The sequence below is a fragment of the Thermothielavioides terrestris genome, chromosome 2 (assembly GCF_000226115.1).
Source record: "Thermothielavioides terrestris NRRL 8126 chromosome 2, complete sequence".
NCBI lineage: Eukaryota > Fungi > Ascomycota > Sordariomycetes > Sordariales > Chaetomiaceae > Thermothielavioides > Thermothielavioides terrestris.
The window spans coordinates 7,839,719-7,854,770 of NC_016458.1; the positions used below are offsets into that span (position 1 = coordinate 7,839,719).

At 57.6% G+C, this 15,052-nt stretch overlaps 2 protein-coding genes across 2 annotated transcripts; both read right to left on the reverse strand.

Annotated features, from left to right (window-relative positions):
* Positions 1–68: 68 nt before the first annotated feature.
* Positions 69–2,595, reverse strand: THITE_2115684 (uncharacterized protein). Its single transcript, XM_003653296.1, has one exon. The coding sequence runs from the start codon at positions 2,455–2,457 to the stop codon at positions 184–186; it is 2,274 nt and encodes a 757-aa protein (XP_003653344.1). The 5' UTR covers positions 2,458–2,595; the 3' UTR covers positions 69–183.
* Positions 2,596–11,623: 9,028 nt separating this feature from the next.
* On the reverse strand, positions 11,624–15,019 carry THITE_2115689 (uncharacterized protein). The gene has a single exon (XM_003653297.1). The coding sequence runs from the start codon at positions 14,893–14,895 to the stop codon at positions 11,761–11,763; it is 3,135 nt and encodes a 1,044-aa protein (XP_003653345.1). The 5' UTR covers positions 14,896–15,019; the 3' UTR covers positions 11,624–11,760.
* Positions 15,020–15,052: the final 33 nt, after the last annotated feature.

The window sequence follows — 15,052 nt, forward strand, 5'->3', positions numbered from 1 at the left end:
AATCAGGAGATACCCCGATGAATGTGAGGCAGGTGCAGAAAGAAAAGGGAAAAGAGAAAAAAAGAAGACAAGAAAGCAAAGAGAAAAACAGTTCCCGCGAAAACATAAGCACAAAATGAAAACGCCGTAGATGCAGAGGAAGAGCGTGCCCAAGTTCGCTCCAGCCACATCACGCCGGCGCCGTTATTGTTGGTTCCGCATGGCTCCTGCCTGAGCAGCCGCAAAACCTGGCGACCTTCTCACCGTTGTGGGAAGAGGTCGAAAAAGCTGGGTCATGTCGAGCGTCACATCCTTGGCCCCGTACGACGCATCAATCTCTCCAACCGATCCCATCTCTTCCCCTCGCGAGGCCCCGTCCGTCAAGACCCATTGCTTCACTGACTTCAATATGTGGATGACCAACGCAAACCGTTCATCGGGCGCCATTTGCAGGTCCGCCGTCCGCGTATTCTTGAGCAAATACATCGCCAGCCAGTAAAAGTGAATCCCGTCCCGTGAGAAACCATACCGGCGTGGGTTGACAGCCGCAGACGGCGGGAATTGGGCCGCCATGTCGTGATCCCAATTCGCCTTGAACTTGTCCAGCGCGGTCATGAAGACCCGCACCGTCTGCGCATCCAAGACGTTGGCTCCGAGATCCACCGGCGTTGCTCGCCCGCTGTTGGCCGATCCGGGACTGCCTTGAGCCCCGAGGAACCAAGCATGGGCAGGAAGAGGCGTGTTCGAACGGCTCAACATTGCCGACCCCCCTTCCAGCTGCGCCTGCCGCATCATCCCGATAAGCGCGTGAATCAGAATAAATTTGCCAAACAGATTGGTAGATCCGGGCTGGATACGATAGTTGCTGTCGAGAAGCGCCTTCAGGACCAAGTGCATCTCAGGCTGGTTGCTCCTGCGGGTCCCGTCCGGGTTGCGTATCTTGGCAGCGTCCGAGCCACAAAGACCCAGTGCCTCGGCGCATTCGTTGATGTCGCTCGCATCCCAGGCTGCGTCGTCTGCCGGCAACGGGAGGCGAACCTCCAAGGGGTCAAACTCGCGGCCAGCGTTGAAGTACAGCCCGAGAGCGACGTCGTAGACGAAAATCATGTACATGAGGCGAATGCGCTTCTCCTGCTCGACCCAACTATGCCAGTTGAACTGGGAAATATTGAAGTTCTCCAGCGAGAAATCCGGCTGGTGAACCGGACTGTGCATCGTGGCATCCGTCGAGAGGCGAAGCAAACCGGCCTGGCGGGCCGACGATGCGATCAAGGGGAACGTTCTCCGGGCCTTCTCGCGCTGCGCCGGCGTGCCGTGCCAAGTAAACAGAACCTGGGTAAGCATGATTGCTTGCAGCTCCTCGACATCTGTCTTGCTGCTTCCGAACGAGGCCCACTCATACCCAACCTCTGAGCCACCAATCTGCATCAGTGACGCAAACATGCGGGATGAGCTCTCGAGAGCCGCCTTCAACAGGTCCATGATCTCGCGGAGGTTCGCGGCAGGCATTCGGTCCGAATAGCAGGCCCCTACACAGCACATGGCCGCCAAAAGGCCGACATGCGCCTCGAGGGCACGGAAGGTGGGAACATGCAGGATCGAGAGGTGAGCATGGAAGTGAGTGTAGTTCTCCAGGAAAACGCGGACGTTATCAGGGCGGAAGGAAAAATCAAGTATGCTGACAGTGACAGGATTGGCGGCAACGGTAGTCGGGGTGCGCAAAAAGGCGAGGATCTTGCTGGAAAGTTGCTGGTAAGAAGAGTCCGAGTACGACGACGGGATTCCCCACGAGGGGAAGTCAAAGGAGTCGGTGGGATTGTCGCCAGGAATGCCGACCGCTCCGGCGGAGCTGGGGTTAGGCTCGAGGTTGGTTACGGTCTGCATCTGTCCCTGTTCGGTATTAGATGGGCTCGAATTGACGTAGGTAGAGTGCGCACCAGCCTGGAACATTTGCGACCAATCGGCCGAGCCTGAGCCTCCAAACATAGGCATTCCGCTCTGGTTCTGCGGCATGCTGTAGTTGGCCAGCTGCGGGTTGATGTTCGCCGTCATGTTGTTTGCGACCTCGCCACTGCTGTACGTCTGATCAAAGTTGCCGGGCCGCGTCGACGCGCCCATGACCGAGGCCGTCATGTTTCTCCTATCGCGGTTCGCGTCGTCGGCAACTCTGTTCATGCTGCTAGATCTCGAGAGCTGGCTTTGATCGTTGGCCACGTTGCTCATGCCATCAGAAGCGGGAATGATGCCAAACGGATGAACCATCCCGTCGGCAGGCATGTTTCCCATACCGTTCATGTGATTCACGTCGCCCTCAGCACCCACAGTCTTTTGCTGGGCCGCAGCATTTTTCTTGACGTGCGCTTGAGGGTGGGACAAGTGACTCGCACCAGTCGGGTTGCCGCGGCGGACAGAGCACTTGATGAAGTGACGCTTGAGAATGTCGCTGCGAGAGAAGGTGTCGTGGCACAAGACGCACATGTACGGCCGATCGCCGGTGTCTGCGCCGGTGGGGAACGTTAAGTCAAGCCCACATTGGACTAGGTCAAGGTAAGGATGGGGAACTTACGTCGCAGCAAGTGACGCTTCAGGTGCTTCGCGTGCAGGTACGTCTTGGTGCAGTGAGGGCAAGGAAACTTTCCATCGGCATCCTTCTGCGGAATCTGGTTCTTCGCCTGGGCCGACCCAGCGGCCGGAGCTGCGGGCCTGCCCGGGGCGCTGGGCAGGATCCCTCGACGACCCTGCGAGCCCACCACATGCGTAGGCGGGTCGCTGTCCGGGATCATCGACGTCTGGGGCATCAGCGGGCTCTGGCCATACGGGGAGTTCATTCCCGGCTGAGACATGACTCCACCAGCAGGCATGGGGCGCAGGACGGGTGGAGCTCGGCCGCCGCCCGTGGCGGGTGCCGGAGCGATGGGCTGGGGGTGCGACGATGCAGTAGTAGTTTGCGGCATCATACTCGATGACGCGCCGGGGTACGGCTGCTGCTGATAGGTGTTGTTACCCATCATCGGATAGGCACCGCCACGGCCGGCGTTGGGCGGCGGAGGAGGCGGGTAGCTCGCCATGGTGCCCGTCGAAGTCGGCGAGTTAGGGGTAGCCGGCGTCCTCGGAGTGTGCGGATAGCTCCCGTAGGGGGGCTGCTGCATAACAGGATTGCCTGGCTGGAGCGGTGGCAGTGTGTGGGGAAGCACTGCCGAAGACTGCTGAAGGTGTTGGTGGTGGTGTTGTTGCTGCTGTTGCTGCTGCTGCTGCGCGAGAAGCGGTGTTGTTGCTGACGAAGAGGGGTATGAAGCCACCGTCGTGTTTATCGCATTCGCCGAATTGTTGGGCAGATCTTCCATAATCTGACGCTCAAGGACCGCGGACGTGGCTAGCAGCGACAGACCATCCGAGCCGGAGCACGAAGGGCTTTGTGTGCTGCTGTCGAGGACGGGACACGCGGCGCGAGTAAGCGGTGTCGAGGGCCTCGAAGACGTCGAAACAACCGATGCGCGTCTCAGAAAGGCGGTCAAATCAACCGATCGCGCTGCGGGTTTCCGACTGTGCCCCGCGATCCAGCGACGCGCGAACGAATTGATCTCAATCAGAATGCGACGCGATGCGATGCTCCGCCTTAGTGTTGCGGGGCGCGCAGTCGCGACCTTGATGTTGTTGAGATGCGCGACGTGCTCAAAGTGGAGCACAACCCCAAAGCGGGAAAATGAGGCTCACAGCAGAGACGTGCGAAGTGGAGAGAAATGGGGAGGTTCGAGTGGAAAGTCGGTGTGGGGACCACCACCTTTTTGGTGCTGTGCGTTCCTCTTTATTATTTTTGGGGGGCCGCTGCGAGGACTGGCTGATGGCGAGTGGGTGGCGGGCAGGCGGGTGGGTATGCAGTTCGCGGTGCGGGCAACCGTCTGGTTAGTAGGTGGACCCCTAGGGTCCCACGAACTGGTACGTGGGAAAAATGCCAGTCGGGCTTGCTGTCCGTGGCGACCGGTTATTGCCCGGTGCACAACTCGAGAAAAGCAATGCGAAGCCGTATAGTTGCACGACCGGAAAGTCTTCAGCCTCCGACTTCTTCTCGGGTCTCGTCCGCAGCGCTTACAACGACACTGGCTGCGTGGAGGGGACTGGTGTTGCGAGTTTGGAAAAAGATGGGGCACACGCGAAAGCGGAAGAAGGTGGGTAAAAAAGCAAGGAGAGTTGGGAAGGGAAAGTGGAGGGAGAGGAACCACAAAAATGCCAGGTGGCTGGGCGCTTGGACCACCCAGGCACTCAGACCAACGAAGGCAAGAGGTACCTGCGCAGTCACGAACGCTATCCGTTTTTTACCGACTGAACGGGGAAAATTACAGCATCTCCTTCCTGTTTCCGGGCAAGGGAGGTCTGCCCAGGTAGGATATAAAGTGCGCACCTCGCGTCAGGCTCAAAAATTGCAGATCACGTTAGCAACTTTTCCTCGCCGCTCTGGTTGGTGACCGCTTCCGGCATCGCTCGCGCGAGGATGTCCTCATCAAGCCCTTCAAACTTCCCAATGGCTACCCAAGCGGCACTCGCCACACCTAACATATAGGGTGAGTTGGACGCCTGTTAAATACAGTACTTGGGCAATCCACGACAGGAGTGGCCAACAAGACCGCGGTGATTTGCCGAGACGGTTTCCCCCGTCCAGCGGTGACCCTCAGGGCACATACGCCATACCTACGGTGCTCATTGTTCCGTCGGGCCGTACTCGGTGCTTGTAGCAGTACTCGGAGGGAGGGAGGAAAGGGACCATGTCCAGTAAGACCGCTCCGAGCTGGAACGTCATGAAACATGTGATTGCGAGTTGTATCCGGCGTACGCAGAGCCGTTGATATGTAATACATGCATAACACACGGATAGAACCTGTTGCCAGGTGATGCAACGATGGCGCTGGATTGCCATCATCCGGAACAGAAACTTGAGATGCAGCCGCCTTGACGCGGGAGGAAGAATGTGCAGAGCAGATCGTCGCCGAGTTCACTCACAGGAAGCTACCACAGTAAGTTCTCCCATGAGTGCCTGCCCCTGGTCAACGACGAGCATCACCTTTGCGGCGGAGCCCAAGGCAGAGATGCCAGATGAGCCTGGGACCCTCTCTTTAAGCTCTTACCCCCAAGCCGGTTCCACGAGCGCCACATCGGAAAAGGGTGGTGGAGCGACGGATTTTGCCCGGCTTTGACAGCAAGCCCAATTCTTTCCGTCCTGCAGATTAAACATTCAGCCAAAACTTCGGTCGATCAGCACACGAGCCACCCCGCCGAAGCGCCATTAACTACGGAATACTTGCACACTAACTTCCCAAAGATACCACGACAGGTAATTTTCAGCGAAGGCAGTGCAAGTTGATAAAACCCTGATGCCGCCGACGCCGAGCGGGGGATTCGCTGCGCCAGCGAGGTTGGGCGCCATTGAGCGCCTATCTCTGTACAGCAAACCTTCCGAATGAAGCCAGTCTCGGTCTGGAAGGCCTGAACAAGGGCATTCCTGGCGGAGGCAACCATGCCGCCTGCGCTTGCCGACATTCCTCCGACCACTAGCAGAGCAAAATGCAGCATCCGATGCGTGCCGGCCGTCGCGGGTTGGATTTGGCAGGTGACCTGCACGCTGGTGTTTCCATGCCTGACCTGACTCGTTGCGCGCGACGTGGCAGGGTGGGCAGGTCTGGCGTAATTTCCCTGTGTTCGAGGTCTTCTCGGCCGGAGGGAACCCGTCACATCCTTGGCAAACTACCGCCTGGAGGCGCCGGGCACAAGTTGTGAAGAAATGTCGCGGTTGTCTCCAGGCCCTGAGGGCAGCGGCCTGCGACCTTGATATTTCCTTCCGACGTCAGGGGTCGGTGGAGCTCCGGGCCTTCCAGAAGACGCCCCTCTCATAACTCCGAGTTTTTTATGGCGTAGTAAGTCGCACAAACCCGCAGGAGTGGGTTCACGATAGGCCCCTCCCAGAGCCTCAATCTTGGATCGCCCACCGCTCCACTTGACCCTTGAAGGGAACCACTTTCATCCGCCGCCATGTGGAAGTGCGACGGCACCGCTCCACTGGTCGCGTGGCGGACGCGCAAGGAGCCAGTGTGAAATCCACGACGGCTTGCGACTCGGCACAACGCGCCAGACAGACGGAGGATTCCACGCAACTGAGTTGCTCTCCACGTCCAGCGTATGCAGAAGCTCCAATAATACCCGTTTCACGAACAATTCATTTGAAGACGGCCGATATCGCCGGGAGCTAGGCCGAGGCCGCGGCCAAATGACAAATACATCGCCGTCTGTCGTGTACGCGCCCGTTAGCGTGGCATTGTGTAGATGTACCCTACAGGTATCATACACTACGCTGGTCAAGGTTCCAGTAGTTTGCTCGCTTCCACATCACAACAAAGAGCCCGAGCGGCGACCGAATTGTCGTCATCTTCGCCCGATGGCCCGATGGGACGGTAGTGTCTGCGCAGCGTGTGGGGCAACTCTTAGTAATGTTTACGGTTTATTCCGTACACTAATCCGTACGCTAGTGTGGTGTGCACACTACACTACACAGTAGTGCACACGAGTAGTCTCGGCAGTCCTTGAAAATCCAAGCCGAAGCAGCAGGGATTCTTTCTGACCAACATCCTTGAGTCGTGGACGATGCACATCACCGCGCCGGATCCGTCCGTAATCGGAGGGATATGGGCGGGCATCCGCGCACTTGGTACACAGGACTACACATGAAGAACTGTGTAAGTCGCCGTGTCCTGCTTGGTGACAACCTAGACTATATAGGTTATTGAAAACAGGGCAGTGTCTGAGCAAGCACCTGAGTACTGAACACAGTTGTCTTGGGATCCACAGCGGGAAGCGCTCCTGTGCAACCTCCTTATCCACGCTGGGGAGGCTACGATATAATTAACTATTACAGGTAACTGCCCAGAGACAGAGCACGTAGAACCTCCGTTTGGATCACCAGTGACCGAGTCCGAGAGTTGATGACGGAGCTCTAAGCTAAGAATATGTTAACCGATTCCTGTAAGATGCAGGAATGCAGGTCCAGCATCCGACGGCGCTAGTTACCGCTTACTTTGGGTAAGTCGGTACCTTCTCAGCTACGTTTCGCAGTACACGGGCACGCAGTACTTCCGTATAACTTAACCGAATCAACCTCGGGCAACAGGCACGCTCTCACCGCAACTCGCCTGGTGTCCTACTCAGATGCAAAAGGTTAAAGCCAGTTCTCAGAGGACTGACATTACTGCGCTAGGAACTTTACATACTAGTGTAATTTCACAGTACTTAAACCAATCGTCTGCGGCTCTTTCACCGTTCTTGTCTACGATGCATGTTGTGCATAAACACCAACAATTTCAATTTCTTGGAGAACCATGTCTAAACGGGATCCATAATTGGAAACCATTTACTTCATACGATGATGATTAGCAGCAAGCTGGAACTACCTTACCTTCATAGTGAGGGCGAATCGGGACTATCGCGCCAGCAGCTCGGACCGACGGACTTGGAAGCTTGGCTTCTGGCACGCGACTTACAGAGCAGGTACCTTACTTAGGTATGCAGTGCACAAGGGGCTTTTCGGAATACTGTGGTACGGAGTACTCTTGCGTGTGATTATCAATGGCGCGGCACAGTCAGCACTACGCCCCCATTGAATCAGCTGCCGCGCTGTCCTCAACTCGCATTCGACTGGAAGGTGAGCTTTGACATCTGTCCGATTTCAGCGAGTGGCAACAGGGAACCTGTGGCGCGCTCCGAATCATGCTTGGAACAGTCCACCCGATCAAGAATCACGATGCACAAGTGGAAGAAACGCCACAGTAATTTACACCGCAGCGAGGAGAACTAGTGTAAAGCCTCATTGAGCTTCAGACTACATGGCATGCCCATAGCGTGATGCCAAGTCGCAGTTACGTGCATATGCTTAGCGCCATAACTACACGACTAACCTGTCAAACCTGTCAAGAACTCCCAGAAATTTCTCATGCCTGAGCAATTGTTACCATATACTATCTAAACCGAGATGCGATACATTTAGCCTGGTACTGTACAAACGTACCTTAGCTGTACAGGCTGAAGGCCACTATCTGTACGTCTCTTGAGGTTCTCGGCTCGAGGCACCACGGGCCGACTGAGAAGCGTGGGCACCCCCCTGCCAGACGCAGTGGCTCATCTCCGAAAGAGCAGACCCATCTCCTACAGAAGGAGAGGGAAGCGAACGGTTCCTTGGCATTATCACGACCTCTTGAAACGACGCCCGGCCCTGTATCTGATTCGGGTCGTGCTCATCATCCCTCAGGTTGCAGTCGTGCTCTTCACTTTCCTCCCCTTGCTCGAGAAATTCCGCCCTTGATTTCCCCGGCCTCGTCCGGATGGAGTGGGAGCCGGGCTACTTCCGTTCCAGTGGGAATGGAACCCTGCCACGCCTCGTTTCGGTGTCCTCCGACCAAACACTTCCCCGGTAGCGAAAGCGCCAGAGGCCGGCGGTACTTCCCAGAAGGGCAAACCGCCTGGCGTCTGTGGTGTGTCTGACGATCGCCGCTGGGATCTGGCTGTGCCTGGTTTGTTTGGTTCTCGGCGTGTTGTAGCGCGCCAACCTCGGTCTGGCGGAGCTTGGCGGAACGAATCCGCCCAATGCTTGGCGCTCGCCTTCCCAAGCGGTCTTGTCACCATCTTGTCACCTGGACTGTGAAGGAAAAACGTGCAAACTCTATCAACTTCCCTTATTATGCCCGTTCTGACAGAACACTGAACACTTTGCTCAGACTCGGGCCGTAGATTTCTCCGCAATCCAGTGTTTGCCTAGTGTATTGGATCGCCCGAAACAGCCTATGCACTTGTACATACACTGACCTCGGTCCTGGCTGGCATGCGGTTGTCCCAGGCATGCACGACCTCCCCAGCCTCTGACTGGGCAAGGATACGCGGCAGGGCGGGAACCTGGAACTGGTCGGCGTCAGAATGACAGAAAAACCTGCCGGCGTCGAGAACGATCTTCGAGCATCAGCCCCGATCAATTGCCAATACCAGGATATTGCCCTTTCCATGTTGTCAGCGCTACCTGGACATCACAGAACACCATGCAGTAAGAAGTAGACGGGCTGGTCAGCAACATCAGCCCATCAGCCCATGCTCTCCGGGATCTCCGGCAACGTTCATCGGCATTGAAACACGGTCTGCCTCTGTTGAGAGCTTCGTTGAAAACGCGTACACGGGCAGTCATGACCGTGTGCGGAAATATGCGCCGCCTTGGTATTGCCCAACGACCAGGAAGGTGCAGGTGCCCATTCTCCGGCATGGAACGGCAACCTCGAAGTTCAGGGGAAGGAAGGGCTCCCTTCGCCGACAAGGCATGCCGGCTCGCTGCGCTTGCGAGCAAGGGTTTGGTGACCCCCACCCTCGTTTTCCTGTTTTCGGACATTTTTCTGAGCAATGATTGTGTAACATTAACGCGAGATCTGAGCAGTGGTCCATCCTGCCTGCGAGATTTCGCACACCAATGTCACCAATGTTTCTTCCGTCATCCCACGCAGTTTGCCGCAAAAGGGAACTCGAGCATTGTCAAACCTACACTATCAGTAATCCGTTGATGTTGCTCAACCGCACCAATGCGGATGGTCATAACCGTCATCCCGGCCGACGGTTGACCTCGGCATAACTAGCGTGATCGTCCTTTCTCAACACGCATGACTGCGGCAAAATGGAAGGCGAAAGGAACGAACAGGAACTGCTGTGTTGAGTCGGTGTCTTCATCCGCGGCACAGGTTGCCCAGCCTCTTTCGGCGGTCTCCGGTATTTTGGGAGCTATGTATGTCGGCAGCTGAGAGTTTGTTATATCCCTTTAGCGTTAGACGTTCCTGCTATTCGGAGTAGTTACGAGCACACTAATGATTTATGCCTTGTATTGACCATACCTTACTCTGTAAGGTAGTTACACGTTACCAGATAACTTTTCCGGACAGAGCGCATCGGCCCGTTTCCCAGCAGGGTTTGCCACATTCGCGCGAGTCTGGTAACGACACTCTGCGAAAGAAAGGCCGATGAGAGTGTGCCGAAACCGAGCACACTTTTTTCTCCCTTCGCGCGTGCCCAAGCAAGCATGAGTAAGCGGCAGTTTCAATCGCCAATCTCGGCCGGAAAAGAGGCAAAATTGTTGCTCACCGCCGCTCACCGCCGCTCACCATCGCCCGAGACACGCTAACGGCGAATTGAAACGACTCGTGGAAACTCGGCAGTTGGCGGAGTTGCGCCGGCCCCTGATTTTGAGCTGTTGCTGCGTCATGCATCGAGATTCGCTCGTCGGCGCACTTCCCTGGCCAGGCTGGAAATGCTTCATTTTCCGCAGTCTTCTTCCGTTTTACTAGCGTGCCCATAGCTCAGGGAACACCCCTGAAACTCTAGTCACTTGATCTCCTGTCACTCTACACAATGGAGGAATAATGAAGCAATAAAAGAGGCGAAAGCACGAGATGTACGCAACAATGTGCTGGCGGGCGATAATGAGAAATTCTCAATCAGCCGAGGTTCGTAGGAAGCAACTGTTACTGTGTAGGTAGTTCTGGAGAACCGAGATGGACTCAACCGGCCCTTTTGCCCGGAGTGTCCCCACGACCAACCAGTGCAGCAAGTGCGAGGCTATCCGGGCGTCAATGAGCATCATTTGGATGGAAAGGCGACGGACTGCACCCGCGAGTCCAAGCCTCGTCTGCAGTTCTCTGTCCAGGCATCCCCTGAAGCCGTGTGAGGACATCCTCGCTCTGCAACAGAGTGCTGTGGTAGCTTAGAGCCCGCGAGTGTTGTTAGAGCAATAAGGAGGTCATGAAAAAACGGAATATCATGTTCTCTGTGGCGTGATGTGATGGACCTACACAGAAGAGCTCCGAGTCCGTAATGTGTCAAGCATCCTGGACCATGGCTCCCGCCTCAGGGACTCATCGATCCCAGGCATTCTCTCAGTATCACACTACACTCTAGAATTCGAAAAAGATTCTGTTCGAAAAGACATCCGGAAATACCAATTCCCAATGTCCCAGGCATGAACAACGTTTACGGCGTACCCCTAATCTGACTCGTAAGGCGATGACGCGGACTCGACAGCTCATCGTCATCAGCACTGGAGCTGAAACCGACTTTCCGACGTGGTACTGTGTAGGGTCAAGGAGTCAGCGCCGACCGGCAATAAGATGGAGAAGGGAACTGTGTAAGGATGCAAACATTTTTACAGAGGGGCATCGGAAGCAAGACCAAACTGATCCAGACCTGGAACCCCCTTCCCGGGTCTCCCCGTCAAACGCCACTCCAAGCGTCGGCAGAGCACCGAACCAGCAGTGCAACTTGGAGGCAGAATGAATCCGCAGCAACAGAAGCGCTTTTGTGTCGAAAAGACCGCGAAACGAGTTTGTAGACAACGAGGGATGATCGAGGGCCGAACGGCTGGGATGTGGGCGTGCCGTCGAAGTATACACATGATCTAAGTGGTTGTCAGCTAGTGACACGCGTCGCAGCACATTGACACGCATTCACTGGCCCTAAGGGACGGAAGCAGACGGCTGGTGTTCAATGCCCAGACTTGTATCCAGTGAGGTAGCTCATGCAACATACAATCGACAACAAGAGAACCTGCTCAGTTGCCAACACGACCGCCCTCATCAGTCGCATCAACGAGCGCAGGCACCTTCCACCCCCAGACAAGCGTTGTTCTACAGACCGTCAACGCCAAACATGTCTTCCAGAACCGATCCCGTCCTACTGATATCAGGGTATCAACTACAAAAAACACCACTAGCACCAAGTTCAAACACCACCCCTCTTGCCAGAATAAAACCCCGACATATCCACCATCACCACCAGCTGCTCAACCGGATTGGCCACGGCGCCGCCCCCACCGCTCCCAGCAGTCCTCCCCCCTCCCGCGCCGGCACCCATCTTCTCGCCGAGGCCCCTGCACACGGTAAGAAACACCTCGACCTTCTTCCTGAACAGCGCGTACAGCTCCTCCTCCGTCTCGCGCCGCTGCTCCCCAGCCTCTCCTCCTCCCCCACCGGCACCCTCGCAGCCCGCGCTCGCGCTCGCGCTCGTGGACTCCACGCCCCTACGCGCCGACAGCCTCGCGAACCGCAGCACGACCGCGAAGGTCTCCTCCAGCAGGCGCAGCACGGGCGCCTGGCGCCGCCGCAGCAGCAGCGCGGCCATGATCTCGTCGAGCGTCTGCTCGTGGCGGGCGTGCAGCGCCGCCGGGGTGGGGCACGCCCGCTTCGCTGTCGTCGTTGTAGGAGCAGGAGGCGCGGGAGGAGTAGGAACAGGAGCAGCAGCAGTAGTAGTAGCAGTAGTAGTAGAAGTAGGACCAGTGCGACTAGCGCGGTACGCAGAGCCGGACGACGGGTTCACGCACTCGGCCTCGACCGCGTCGAGCCAGCGCTCGAAGCGGCGCCACGGCGCGCCGATGCCCACGTCGAAGAAGTAGGCGGCCACCTGGCGGATGAAGTGGCGGGCTTCGAAGCGGAAGCGCGCGGCGGAAGCCGTACTTTCGCTCCCGCTCCCGCTCCCGCCCGTTGCGGCGGCGGCGGCGGCGGCGGTGGTGGTGGTGACCAACAGCTCATTGGCGACGTAGAGCATGCGCAGCACGCGCAGCAGCAGCCTGAAGACACGGTCGTACCTGAGCAGGAGGGTGGGCGGCAGGGCCGGGCGGAGCGGGGCGGGCGGCGTGTACGAGAGGCGCAGGAAGTCGAGGGCCTCGAGCGAGTCCGGGTCCATGCAGCGGTCGATCTCCTCGGGCGAGAGGTCGCGCACGGCGAAGCTGAGGTCGCCTGGCAGATCGGATTTGGCAGCACCGTGCGAGGGCGTAGTCTGGTCCGGCCGCAGCGGCGGTTCGTAGCACTCGGACAGGACGCCCATCAGGGCCAGGCGCAGCTCGGAACTGGTTGGCGGCCAGGTCTGACGGCCGCCGAGACGGAGCCCCATCACGCCGCCGCCGAGGGCGACGCCGGCTCGGCGCTCTGCCGTGTGGAGGCTTGGATCGAACAGCGCGTGGGAAAGGCGGCTGCAGAGCAGGCCGTTCCCAAGTAAGAAATATTGCCGAAGGAGGTCGATGTGAATGCGCAAGTGGTGAGAGCTGAAGAGCAACTTCATGCACTCTTGGTTTACTAGGCTCGCCTGTGCTTCGATCACTGGGCCGAAGGACAGCAATGGCACTAGGTCCCAATGGGGGGAGAGGATGCCCGAGTCGAGTGGCACGGCCTCTGTGCGGTATAGCCGCTCGTAGAGAAGACGTGTGAGCTCGTCCTGTGGCCTACGGTCCTCCAGCGGCTGGTCTAACTGCTGCATCGAAGCGATGATGTTCGCCTCTACCTCGGCGTCGTCCTTCCCAAAATATCGGAGTTCGACAGGACCAGGCTTCAGGCCGTTGATAGGCGACGACAAGTTCGTCTCCGGTTCTGCTTCCGGCAGCATGCCCTGGATCGCACGGGACACTGCGTCCCGGTATCGGTTGGCGCTCGCCTCGAGCTTCGATATGGCGTCCCAGTCAAACTCCCACGCCAGTTTCGGCGGCGTCATCCGGCACACCACGTCCGGCTTCGTGAGCGGATGCTCGGGGTGATATTCGCGTAGAAACCGGAGGTTTCGGCCAGTCTCAAAGATAGTCTGGGCCATATCGTCGGTGACGAAGGCGGGCACTTTGTCTTCATCGAGGAAATAGTCGGCCTCCTCGAGCTCAAACCCTCGGTCATCGATCCACATTTTGTCAGCAACCCGAATGAAGCCTTTACCCGGGCCGTCCTTGTTCATGGCGATGCCTTCTTCGGCCTTGAGACCGAGCCACTCCTCGACAAAATCGGTCCATGGCTTGGACAACATCCGGAGCACCTCTCGCGTAAGGTCCCTCAGGAGCTCGTCCCGGTACTCCGAGGCTTGGGCTTCCTGAAACAAACATGACAGGATCCCCTCGTCGGATGTCTGCTCGCTGAGCTTCTTGACGAGTTCTCTGAAGTAGGACAGGACTGAACAGGCGGGCTGAACGACAGACTGCAGCTGCAGGATCGACCTGACATCGCGGCTGTGGTCGCTGAGTTCAGAGCGGACAGCCGTCACGAGGCGGTCGACGATCCCTGCGAGGGCGACCCTCGTGGGAGAGGCGGCGGCAGAGTACGTCGTCGCGTCGGCGAACGTTTGGAGGAGCCTGGCGGAATTCCCACAGCACAGGCACTGGCTATCGATCGCCTGGATCAGATCCAGAGACAGGCCGGAGACTCTGAGGTGCGGTGCCGTCTTGACAAACGAGTTCTTGCCAGGGTCCCACGAGAAAAGGCGGGAGCTCCTTCCAAGGGCGAGCGACCGCAGGAACGCACAGTAGACAGCGGCGTCCAACACATCTGGGCGGGCGTCATGTGTGTCTTGGCTGGCTACCAATAGAGCATCGAAGGCTGCGGGACCGGCCTCAGTGATGAAAGTTGGCGAGCGCGGCCCTTGGTGCCCCTGCTCAAAGCTCTCCCAGGTCCTGTGCTCACAGGGACGCTCCGCATCATTGGACTGCGAGAGCCACAATTCTTCATCATCGCCGTCCAAAGAGGACGACGCTTTGGGCTCAGGATCGACTTGAGCCTTCTCGGCTGCGGGCTTTGTCTGAGGCTTGGCTTCTCGTTCTTGGTCAGCCAGCTCCCGCAGGAGAGACGGCAACTTGAAGAAGGCGTGGCTGTCATCCCGGATCCCGCTGAGAGCCCGGATCTCCCCAGTTCCAATCAAGCCATGGTGTGTCTCCAGACTGGCTGCTGTATCAGGCACATGGAGCGTGAACAGAGGGTTCGGCGTCGCTTGTTTGGCCACGCCGATGCCAACGCCGATGCCGATTCCGATGCCATCGCCGGGCCGGTCCAGCCAGTCCGACGGTCGCCAAGGATTGAAGAGATCCGAGGCATCTTCTGCGTCTTCCATGTTCATGGGAGTGCGCAGAACTTTCCAGAGCAATGCGGGTCCATGGAAACGTTGCGGCGCGTATCGCCGGGAGCTTGTCGCTCGTCACTAAGTACTCCGTAAACAGGACAACGTTGGTTGCGTGTGCTGCCTGGGAAATGTTGATGAGTCTCGTTCT

Coding starts and splice junctions, on each gene's coding strand:
- THITE_2115684 (XM_003653296.1), bottom strand. CDS start 2,457: ATGTGCGTCTTGTGCCACGACACCTTCTCTCGCAGCGACATTCTCAAG.
- THITE_2115689 (XM_003653297.1), bottom strand. CDS start 14,895: ATGGAAGACGCAGAAGATGCCTCGGATCTCTTCAATCCTTGGCGACCG.